This window comes from Cebidichthys violaceus, unplaced genomic scaffold, assembly GCF_023349555.1.
Source record: "Cebidichthys violaceus isolate CVI_PGR_0920_01 unplaced genomic scaffold, fCebVio1.0.p SCAF_1, whole genome shotgun sequence".
In the NCBI taxonomy this organism is placed as follows: Eukaryota; Metazoa; Chordata; class Actinopteri; order Perciformes; family Stichaeidae; genus Cebidichthys; species Cebidichthys violaceus.
Genome location: NW_027176262.1, coordinates 6536111 through 6548177, shown reverse-complemented (window position 1 = coordinate 6548177; position 12067 = coordinate 6536111). Strand labels below are relative to the sequence as shown.

The window sequence follows — 12067 nt, the reverse complement described above, 5'->3', positions numbered from 1 at the left end:
ATTATGCAGTTCATAAGTTATAAATGTTTTATTCTTGATTAATAAGCTTGTCTATTATTGTTTCATGATTGTGTTTTCATATTTTATGAATGGTGGATTCCCCATTTGTAAATTAAGTATTATATATATATATTACAAACAAATTATTAAAGGATTATATATATTACAAACAAATTATTAAAGGAGTTGTAGAATTTTTTTTTACTGTAATGTAGTTGATTAATAACATCCTTTATAAAGTGTTAGTACATGATTAAGAACTTATTTAGATGTACATTATTCATGCATTTATATATATAATGATTTAGATATGCACTAATGGTTAGGGACTATGTTAATATATGCTTTATAAACGCGTATTAATACTGCAATTCATGATTAATTCAGGTAGTTACTAGTCGTTACTATAGTCTTCTCAACAGAAAAGGCAAATAGACAACACAAAGTGATCAAGAACATATCAATATTTATTGCAAGATGCAAACAATATACTCTTAAATACAAACCTCTCAGCCATTCATTCATGTAAAAACAAAAAACAAAGTCATTCTTCAGATCTGAGAGCACACACACACACACACACACACACACACAGGTTTGCATTGACGGGGCTGTTTCAACAAATTACAGTACAGACAAGAGGTAGATCAATCTATCAGGTTGCATGTCTAGAAAATCAACGGTGGCCTCCAGTTATCAAAGCCTAACTAGGGACAACGGCTGCAAATAAACTGCAACTTGGAGTCCAGCATACATTGCATCGGTTGTACTTTATTAAAATGCAACAATGCCTACATGTAAATAATAAAGCAGTGATCAATAGGACTTTTATGACCAGGGGGAATAAGTAGGGGAACCACATCTTTGAGATCAAAACTATAAATACAGTTTTGCAACTAGCCAAGCAGTATAAACTTAGAAGCCTGACATCTGCCAACACTCACACAGATCTACTCACAGGTGTTTGGTCCGGCTGAGCTGAAAGCTGCTGTGTGATTTCTCTGACTCGCTGAAAGTCCTAAACACTTCGTCACTGACCGTTGAGGAAGAACAGATGAAAACATTCATTCTCCTCCACAGATTGTTCTGAAAAGTCTGGGATAGTCAGTGCATTCCCAGAGTTATGTTGTATCACATGCAATGACAAATAAAGAAATCTAATCTAATCTAATCTTGTAATTTTTAAGAGGGAATGACACCACAGACATTTGTTGACAACTGAGAAACACCCACATAAACTAATTAACCCTAACCCTAGCTGGTACAGTGAAATGTCTGATTTTCAGTATGGGTGGAGTCAACAATGTCCTCAACATATATACATCACTCATTGTTTGGAATTATTGAGGAGATACTTTTTATAACACCTCAAATATTTAGTTATTAGATGTTTTCTCGGTAGAAATTTAAGACATTTACTTTGAAATATCTCATAATTCGTACAGTAAAAATGTCAGATTTTCTGTATGGGTGGAGTCAACGATGCCTTGATTACATATACATCAGTCATTGTGGGGAATTATTGAGAAAAACATTATAACACCTTAAACATTTCAGAAATTTGCCATATGAAGATACAAATTCAGTTCAGAGTTTTTGCGTAGTAAAATATCTTAATTGACGGTCAGTCAGGTATTATTTATTTTGTCTTTCCAGCAAACCGCAAATCCAAGAATAAAGACACTTCACGCACAGTGTAGGTGTATTTTCCCTTTAACTCACGAGATGCAGGTAACATTTTTTGTGCTTTCAACTTACAGTTGTGTGTTTTCTCCTCCGGCATTGCTCCCTGTTGCTGGTGCAAAATTAATTCTGGTATGTATTTGGCTGTCCCAAGTACATACAAGTCACCTCCGATGCGTCCCCTGTAAAATGGGCGGAGCAAGCCACATCCGGGCATTTGGACCGTGCTTGGCTCGATGCGGACTTTTGAATTGGAACAGTACTTGGGCTGAGACTGATGACGTTCCACAAGTCCACGAGAACACAAGTACCGACAAGAACGCATATTGAGAAAGGCTCAATAGGTTATATGGGTTTTCATCATTCTAAACAGTACAATGCATCTTATCCATATTTACAATTTGCATTCCTCCAGTCCGCTGACTGAAAGTGATTATCGTTGCCATCGCAACAAGTGCAAACTGATGGTAGCCTATATTAGCTTAGTTTAATTAAAACGAGTAGCCATACTGTGACAATTCGTCATTTGTTTTTACTAAACCAATTACAACTACCAATAATCATACCCTTAAGGACCTTAATGCATCGTCACATAGTGTCAAATAACGAAAAATAAAGGCTAAAAACCGGCAACTGCCACAGCACCTCTCCCAAACAGTGGCAACTACCAAGGGAAGTTCTGGCAGCTGCCAGCTGAGCTTGCAACAGGAAGAGTGCCTGTGCTGGCTGCCACTGCCACAATTTGAGCCCGCTCCTACTGAATATTAGTCTGAAACCTGATGAAGACGGCATTAATTCTAAATCAAGTCCTAACATTGTTGATCAGTCTCAGTGTGTCTGTCAGGAGTCAGGACAGTCCAGCTGTAAAACAGGTCTGCATTGTATGCTTGTTTTGAGCCCTTTAAGGACACTTTATGTCACAGCAATGACGCAGACTGAACACAGATCATTATTTTACTCATAGAGAGCAAAACTGCATTTATTGAGCTTCATGACATTCAAGCCAAAGACATCTCTGTGTACACTGAAGAAAAATACACAAAGACTTTGTTTTATTACAACATTGAATGAAGCCTGAGTATGCAATTTTGAACAATTGCAGCCATTTTGTGTCTCATTCTACCATGTACACTGTATGTATATGTGTGTGTGACATAAAATATAATTTCACATTTTTGTATTTTTCAATTAACCAGACTTCACTGAACATGGAAAAAAGTAAACCAATGACATCATTCAGTATCACAAAAATTACAAAACACATTTTTACATACAAGCCTATCAGCCAGTGGTAGCTGCATTTATCAAACTAGAGTCAAATATTGACCAAGAAAATGCTTTAAACAGAATAATTTAAACAGAAGTGAGAATGAGAGGGGGGGGGGGGGGGATACAACAAAGTGCCACGGCTGCCTTTCTGCTGCTGCATCAAACAAGACGTTATGCAGATCATCCACAATGGATTCTGATCAACCAAATCAAAGGCCCTCATTGGCTGAAGGAGACATTGCAGCTTATAAGGTCTCAGGCAAGGTCACTAATAGGAACCATAGGCACTGATTTAGCAGATGGCTTGTTCTATTCCTGGATAGTAACTGAAGCAGGTAGCGATACGGAAGTCCTTTCCTGTTGGAGGGTCCGGTTTCACTCATCGTAGTGTAGTGAAGACAGGAACTTATCCACATCCAGGTCATGGGGGAAAAAATCTACAAGTTTCTTCCTTTCCTGCAGATTGAAACAAAAAGTAAGAATTAAAACGACAGTGATGTGAATCAAAATCCCCCCTCATTTAATGGTATTAATGGGGTATGCATAAACACTTCATTACAATATAAAAGGAACATACGGACAGCAAAAATGCAGTTCTTCAGCAAGAGAACATCTTGTGGCTCTGTGTAGACGTGCTGCTCATTACAAACAGTGTTGCATGGATGCAAAACAGAGACAACTCGGGAACTCTTAGTTCTTAATGAAAACAAACAATAACAGTAAAGATCGGCCTGATGGTGGCACTAGAGTAAAGGCCGCACTGTTACCTAGATCCAGCCATCCACCCTGTAAACTGCTTATCCTGTTCAGGGCCACAGAGGGCACCGTGTGCAGACGGTCTATTAGAGGACTAACACATGTAGACACATTCACACCTCCAGGCCAAAGAGAGTCCAATGCACCAAACCAGCATGTCTTTTTAGGACAGCTCTCATTCTCAGCTTGTCAGGCTCAGTCCTAACTTTAAAGACTAAGCTCAACTTTCACCAGTATATGCTGTTTTAACATATTATCATTAGAATTGCTTAAGAGAGCCAACCAGAGTGTATAGCTAGTCTTGTCTACAACATAAAGTAGGTCTAGTTTTAACACCCAAACACATTTTAAACATGACAAATGCTTGTGTTGTACTCACCCGGTCTGTCTTTTGGCTGGGAGATGGTTTTGACTCCCTCTTTGCGCGCGGGCTGGCCGTGGGAGAAGGCTGTTTACGTTTCTTAGAGTTCTTTGAGCTCGTGGGCGATTTCTCTCCCACTTCCTCCTGACGCAAGCTGTCCTTCAGCGGAGTGCCCGTCCTGGCGATGGCGGCACGTGAGAGAATCATGAGCGTGTGGGCGGCCATGTTAATGCTGTTTTCACTGCCAGCCTCGCTGGCTGGGCTGCAGGTGGGGACATCCGGGGTGTTGGGAGGAATCAGATGCTTGGGAGTCCCCTCTCCGTCTTTACCTTTCCTCTGTCGGGAAGGAGTCCGGGCGCGGTCAGCGGACTCCTCCTGGTTGCGACCAGTCCCCGGGGTACAGGGAAGGCTGTGGTCTGAAGTGCCTGCTCCGGTCCTCTTGACTGGGGAGGAAGGAGAGTTGAGCCCCTGGATGTCCTGCAGCATCTCAGCTGCCTGTTTGGCCAGAGAGCTGGTCTTTGAGGGGGCTTTTGTAGCCTTGGACTGAGGATTCGACGCAGGCTGGGGGACAACCGGAGGGCTGAAGTCTCTTAATGCTGAGGATGAAGGCGTTGACTGCTGCTGCTCTTGCAAGCTGCCTTTCATCTCATTTTCCTTGTTAGCCGTCACATGCGGTATCTCCTGAGTAGGAGTCCTCTTTTCTGTACGCCCCTCACGTGATTTGCCAGGAGACTTTTCGGCAGGTTCTTTCCTGCTGCTCTCCTCTTTCTCCTTTACAGTTCCTGATTTCAGAGCAGAATCAGAGGACAAGGACTTAGAAGTATGAGAATCCTTCGCTTTTGCTGCATCACCATCCTGGTCATGATTGTGTATACTGTCTATAGATTTTGATCTCCTTCCCGATTCGGACTTCTTCAAAGTCTCGGGCTGAGGGGCATCGACCCTGCTGGTACTTGCCCTTTGAGACTCTTCGTTATGGGTGCTATGATCTTGTTTGCGATAGTTCTTTTTAAGAGGATCTTTCTGGTGCTGTTGTGGAGGAGTGGACTTCTCTGCCTCCTTCATGAAACCTCCTCCAGTCTGGGTATCTGTTGAGCATCTGACAGTCTCTATTCTCCTCCGGGGCTTGTTGCCACTCAAGATAGTAGGTTTAGTTTGAGTCGCTGACTGTTTATCATCTTTCTCCGTCTGCAGGACAGATCGTGGTGTGGATGTAGATTTGGAGCTTCTTGTTTTTTTAGCAGTTTGTGCTTGAACTTCTGCAGAAGAGTCAAAACATAAGATTCTCCTATGACGAGGACCCGTTGCTGTCTCCTGCTGACCTGTGTTTTCAGCCAACACAGGCTGAACCAAGTTACCGACCAGGTGTTGATCAGTGCCTGGAATTCAGAGAAAGGCAGTGACATTAAAACATTAAGCAGAGAAACACAGAGGACATCCTTTAGTAACATGAAGGAAAACATTTTATACCACTAGCTGGCACCGCTCCAATTTAACTTGCAACTCACCAGCAGCTGTAGACCGTTTGATTGTGGGAGACTTTGGCTTGACAGTTTCTGACTGCTGCACCGGTGCTGGGTTTGGTATGGCAACAAGCTGTAAATACAACAATGTTGAGAAGTTTTCTTATTCTGGACGTTGCTAAAAGTGGTGCATTAATGTTCATTTTACCATACACAACACGATTGGTGCAGAATGGTAGATGATCATCAGAATGATCAGGAATCATGTTATTATTTAGGGAACCATGTTAAGAAAGGAAAAACCTTTTGACTACAAACTTAAGATAAAGTTCTGTTACCTGATTGGACACCATCTGGACCTTCCCCAGAGTATTTGGGCCCACAACAGAAACAGGAAGCAACATGGGCTTAGCAGGTGATGGTAAGATGAGAGTTGGCCCTGCACAAAATAAAATATAAAAATCAATTATGGCAAAAAAAACTTGACTTTCTTGACCTTTCTGTCAAGTGGTACTCAAAATTAGAAATATTTTCAGTTATTTTACATTGCAGCCTATGTGTCAATGTAGACGAGCACACCAAATTGTGCATTATGTATTGCTTCATAGGAACATAACTCTTTATCATTAAACATTATCAAAAATCGGGCCAAAGCGACCTTAAGGGGAAGAGTGTCCCCTTAACAATAAGTTAAAACAATTACAAACTAAATATAAAAAAAGGTGCAACTACAAAAACCAAAGCCAGCTCGTGATACTTACTAGAGAACACTTTTTGTCTACCGAGATGACCCACTACTGTAGTCTGTTGTCTCTTACCGGTGGAGGAGCCCCGAGAGCGAGATGGTGTGGTCACCCCGTACTGGTTGGTGGGCAGAGGCTGCACCGTGGAGACTCCAGCAGACAGTAACACCTGTCTGGTTGGAGCATCTGCAGTAGGGGGCTCAGTCACAAGGAAATAGCTGGCAGTGGCTCCTTGGAGGGCAGGGTTAGCCGTGTTCAGGGGTAGCTGAATTATGAAGTTTTGCTGGGCCTGTGATGTCCCTGTTAATGGGGATGCGACTACAGCTCCAGTCTTACAGCTGAGAGGACTGTTGTGTGCCTCAGAGCTTTGTAAGCCACTAACTGCCTGTGCCGCCTCATCCAAGGTGGCCCTTGGTGTGCCGGGGCCTACGGAGGACTTAGCTGGAGAGGAAAGGTAGATGGTGGGGATCTTGTCTCCAGAAATGCTAGAAATTGCTTGAGTCAAGGCCGCGTGGCTGGAAAAATCCTCCTCCTGGTTGTCGCTAATAATGATCTCCAAAGAAACTATATTACTGGAGTCCGCTGCAGCCTTGCTTGGAGTGGTGTGGTTGGCATATGGAGGATCGGGTGCTGCACCAACTGGGGCGCAAGAGGAGGCGGATGCGGGTGAGACGGGTAAGGATGAGGCGGGTGTAGCCGTTAGCGTTGCAGAGGTAGAAGCAGATGTTGGTGACGATGAGGGCGAGGCAGGCACAGTTGTGACCGCGGCACTGCTAGAAGGAGATGTGCAAGAGGCCGATGCAGGTGTTACTGAGAGAGAAGCCCCGGGTTGAGTGTCTCTTCCACTGCCTGATAGAGACATATGAGGTAGGTCAGCCGTCAGCATCGGAGTGTTGTTTGGTTCCACTTGCAAAGGAAACAAAAAAGCAGAGGGGGCTGTAGCGAGTTGCGCTTTAGTTCCTGGCGCTTGTTTGTGCTCCGGTCCTTTAACAACATATGATGTCGCTTCCGGCACATTAAACACGGCAGAGGGAAGAACGGTTGATTCACTGGGGGAAGTTATGATGGACGGGCCGTCCTTCGTGACGGGCTCCTGAATGAGCATACAGTCTGAGGGAGGGGAAGGTGTGTTCAACGGTTCATCGATATCCATCGGCGTTACAAAAACAAAGTTATTGAAGAGTGAGGCCTTTTCTTTTCTGTTTGAGCCCACTGCAGCCGATGAGACACCTCGATGCTCCCCGTGACTCACTAACAACTTGGCTGAACTGTTTTCAATTCTAGACGCTCTGCCGCTGGGGCCAAGAGCTACTTTCTTCAACAAGGTGGGAGCAGTGGACTTCCTGGTCCTATGCTCTTGTCCAGCTCTCATCTTTACAGTCACTGGCGTTGTGTCCGAAGCCTTAGCATCTCGGTGTGCAGTGACTGAAAAATAAAATAAATGTTTGAGTATTAGTATCTGTCCATATAGCTCAGTCTTCAATGGGGGTAAATAGGACAATTTTGTATCTTATTCTCCTTCCAAACTTTGAATTCAAGAAACTTGCCGTGGCCTATGTGAGGCAGACAATAATCAAAAGGTGACATTGTAAGAATACCTGGATCATCACTCGGAACTGGTCCGACTGTAGATGAAGGTCCAGCGAGGTCGCCCTCTTCTGGAATACTGCCAATATCTCCATCCCCCGGTTCGCCATCGGGGAATCGTGTTTTATCTGTAAATACACATTATAAAAGTTTTCTATAGTGCTTTATAACACAATTAAAAAAAGAAGTGATTCAGAAGTGCTCTGCACAGCAAATAAAATTAAAAAAGTAGGTTACTGTAGTCGAAGAGCTCAAAGAGGGCGTGAAAAGCTGGGTCGGACTCCGTTTGCTCCAAAATGTCATGAATGGCATCGTCACTCATGTGGATTTCCCCCTGTTTCAGAGGACAAATGTCAGGAAATAATGTAAGGACACACAGTCAAATAAGCACAGCTTGTTACATGTATAATTACATTGTTATGATATTAGTATTTATAGATTTTAAGCACCTGTAATCCCAGGATTTCATCTATGGACTGGTCTGCCTCCACTGTACTCAAAGGGGCCTTAGATGTTTGGGGCGTCGGCTCACTGATGAGGAGAAATTGGTACGGCAATGCGATAACATGCTTGCAGACACGTCACAACTTTGATCGCCACTGACAAAATCACAAATCATCCATCACAACTTAATACAAACGCAGTGAGGAAATGCCAACTGAAAACTTACTTGGCGAGGATTTTGTTGATGTTTTCAGCAAGCTTCTCTTGTAACGACCTGTCCCCCAATATCTTGTCACGTGCATTTTGTATCACAAGCTGCTGTGGAAATTAGCATGTGTTGTGAGGTCAAAAAATATATGAAACATAAAACCTCAAAAATTCTGATTCCATGACATTCTACTTTCACTTAACAGTTCCTTTTTACCCCTCACTTAACTCTAATAATATAAACAATAGATTCAAGACGTGTTGAGACATGTCCCAGAGAAGCTGCGAACCACAGTCACATAAAAATGGTGTGTAGAGCATCCAGTCATTCACCATACTACAAAAATGAAAACACATTTATTTCAGGTATCCTAAAGAGGTGATAATCTAATCTGCTGCACAAGATCATCGTTTGGTCAAAACTCCAAACATATAGTTCTACTTACAGGAAAGTTCCCATCACCATCTTCAGGTTGAGGTTCTGCATTGGGGGTACTGACAGTCATGGCACATCTACTGGGGGTAGTGGACCCACTCTGAGCACCACCTCTCTTCCTGGGGGTGTCCCTGAAGGCAGCAGAAGAAAAATAAATATTTATATATAAGAGGTTAAGAGATGGCTGCCAACATGCACAAGGCATGGACAACACAATATGAACGCTATGAAGCACTATCTCATGCAGAAACACTATAAAGCCTATAACAGGAAAAACACAGGTGTAACTTATAACATTAATGAGGAGTCCTTTCCAGTCAGATGAACCAGTTCCACAGTTGTTTTATTCTGCTCAGCTGAATGAAACAGACCTTTCATTAAATGAGATAAGCAACACTCGTTCTTTCCCTGCAATCACATGTCAGCTCTGCAAATGTCTGGTGTGAATAAGGTCTAAACCGAGGCCCTGCACCTCGCACACAGAATTTGAGCCACGGTCACACAGACACACTGATTAAAATATCAAGACTTCAGTAGTTCTTTTCACGGTAGACATTTTGGTGACTTCCAAAATGTCCTGTTATTTAGTAGCCAAGACAGAATGTGAGATTTTTAATATGTCAGAAACCTTAGTACGGAACCAATAGGCTGTGAATTGCATACTATTTCCAGTCTAATGTTACAGTATGCAAAGACTGGACACTACGGCGGCATTAATATCCCATAATGCAATGCGGTATGCATTCTAGTCAAGTCCCCGAATAAGCATTAACTTCTACTTCTGTACTGTGGTTCTGCATTGAGAAAGCAGCTTTGTTAATCCAATGTGGGTTCAATGCGTTAACTGCAATATAACAATTATAGTCATTCTTACCATTTCCGCCGTCCAGGAGACATTGGACCTGGATTTAGCCGATGTTCTGAAACAATTATCTGCATTGGTGAATCCCCTGTGGTGGACACATTACGTCACACGTCATACAAAAGCACATTTGTTCTGTGACAAAAATGCAAGGAGCTAATAGAGCTTTGCTAAATCTTTTTAGCAAACACAAAATCTACACACAATGGAGAAAGCTATGGGCTTCAACAGGGAAATGTTTTCAAGCCAACATCAAAAATACAAGAATACTTTTGACCAAACATCTCTACATTATTAAAAATGTCACCTCAACTGCACTGTAAATAAAAGCAAAAAATATAGAGAGCACTGCCTATTTTGTGGTACTGACTGGGCGTATTTAGCAACCGGCTGCCGTTGTGGATCTGCTGTTGTGCGCCACTGCCGGTGGCTGGTCTGGTGTGCGCGGCAGTGTAGCTCACGGGAGTGGAGTGGCCGAGCATGCTGTGGGAGATGTTTGCAGGGCTGACGATGGAGCTCGTCTCAGAGACCGACGAGCAGACGACACCAGCAGCCGACGCCACGGTCAACACCCGCTGTCTAGCCATGTTAGCCACTCCAACGCGTGAACGTACTGCAATGAACAGAGACTAGTAAATGAAAGGCCCAGAAAACAAACCCTGAGCCAAAACACAACTCAGACAGCAAATATAAGATAAATAAAAAGGCAAATTTACCATCGACAACAACAGAACACCTCAACATTAGACAATTACACTTTCAACTGCATACCACACATACATTTGATGGGTAGAAATCAGAATACAAAAGTCTTGATAGCTTGAGGCAAACGTACTTGGGCGGGTGTCATTGCAGTATACATTAATGTAGCAGTAATGTACCTTTTGTCGGCAAAGACAGTAGTCGTAACAAAATAAAATCTTATATTAAAATGGAAAACTTACTTCTTTGATTTGCTGATATAGCTGGGGAATTCTGCAATGACCTAAGGGAAAGATATAGTGGAATAAAGGAACAATATCAGTGTTGACTGTCAGCTTTCAATAGAAATCACTGAGATTTCAGACTGTGGTCAGTTCAAAGATGAATCTTGAAGCTTCTTACTTGATCTGGTTGAGAGTAAAATCCAGCTTTTTCCACAATGAGGTCATCACTGCAGGGACCTCATGACAAGACTCTATTGAAAAATGACCCAAAACATAAGCACAACACATTAAGAATATATAACAAATGCTACATGTTTCTAAGTGGAACAATGTCAGATAAGCTCACCTTTTGTTTTGGCAGCTATATACTCGTTTAAGATGGTTGTCAGACCTTTCCCAAAGACGGACTGTGATGGGGGGAACAAACAAGAGAAATCACAGATGTGCAGTTCAGACTTACACTGAAGAGTTTGTGAAAAAGGGGGCCTATCAGAGACAAAAAGGCGCACTTACAAAAACACAAGCAGGAATAGTCCCATCTTCTGTGGAGTGTTCGGCGTACTCTTTCAGGTTTGGGCACTCGTGGATGAAAGCTTGGGTTGTCGCGCACAGTCGCTCTTCTTGGAGATACCCTGAGGAAGGACATTTACCAACATCCAGTAAGATGTAACAGCGGCATAACAAAGCTCAAACGGCACATTTAACGTTAGTTAACTAATTACCCCAAATGCACAGCAGGTTTATCGTTGACGGTTGGTAACGGCTATACCATATTTTTTACAGTTAACGTTACTTAAGTATCATTTGTGGCTAACGCTAACGTACAGCTACAGCTTGGCTTCGAACGACAATACTAAACCTGATTAGACTTACCCAAAACAAGCCGGGCGACGTCGGACGGCAGCAACATGGCTGCCTGTTGGTTGATATTAAGAGTCAAGAGGAAGCTACATTTTCAGAAAAATCTCTCCAAAAAATCTGTTATACCGAGTCAAATTATAAAAAACCGTCAGCGGTTATTATTGTGAAGGTCCTGGGATGCTGTCGCTTACTCAAAAGGCGGGGAACTCAAGCACGTAACCCGGAAGTGTGTAGATTAACGTCCCAATGGGAGTGCTGGTAGTTGTAGTCCAATCCGAAACGTCAACCTCCACTACACCCTGCTATACACTTATACACGTATAATATATCGGACATGACTTATATATACTTTCTAACACTTCAATAATATTACACACGACCAAACAGTACGTTTGTTTGACCGTTGGCTCTAAACTAACCGGATACACACACACGGGTCTATCCGTGACCAGGAAGTGACGTGGCCTCT

The 12067-nt window shown here is 42.7% G+C and overlaps 1 protein-coding gene across 3 annotated transcripts; it reads right to left on the bottom strand.

The window, feature by feature from the left end:
* Nucleotides 1–2632: 2632 nt before the first annotated feature.
* Nucleotides 2633–11839, bottom strand: npat (nuclear protein, ataxia-telangiectasia locus). 3 transcript variants are annotated; one of them, XM_068708443.1, is made up of 17 exons: nucleotides 11611–11839; nucleotides 11251–11369; nucleotides 11084–11144; nucleotides 10916–10988; nucleotides 10756–10796; nucleotides 10182–10424; nucleotides 9824–9899; nucleotides 8960–9080; nucleotides 8533–8624; nucleotides 8312–8393; nucleotides 8100–8196; nucleotides 7874–7990; nucleotides 6294–7700; nucleotides 5871–5971; nucleotides 5578–5665; nucleotides 4088–5448; nucleotides 2633–3408 (listed from the first exon to the last, which is right to left on the bottom strand). In XM_068708443.1, exons 1-17 carry the CDS (start codon nucleotides 11645–11647, stop codon nucleotides 3328–3330), a joined length of 4197 nt encoding a protein of 1398 aa, XP_068564544.1. In that variant the 5' UTR covers nucleotides 11648–11839; the 3' UTR covers nucleotides 2633–3327. The 3 variants fall into 3 exon arrangements, with proteins under 3 accessions (XP_068564544.1, XP_068564551.1, XP_068564559.1); XM_068708450.1 differs by having other exon boundaries at nucleotides 8533–8621; XM_068708458.1 differs by having other exon boundaries at nucleotides 6351–7700; nucleotides 11611–11838.
* Nucleotides 11840–12067: the final 228 nt, after the last annotated feature.

Excerpts from the sequence above, each read along its gene's own strand:
- npat (XM_068708443.1), bottom strand. The coding sequence starts at position 11,647 with ATGTTGCTGCCGTCCGACGTCGCCCGGCTTGTTTTGG. Across the intron at positions 10,989-11,083 it reads TATAGCTGCCAAAACAAAAG|AGTCTTGTCATGAGGTCCCT; the intron begins GTGAGCTTATCT and ends ATTTTTCAATAG. Across the intron at positions 5,449-5,577 it reads CAAACGGTCTACAGCTGCTG|GCACTGATCAACACCTGGTC; the intron begins GTGAGTTGCAAG and ends TCTGAATTCCAG.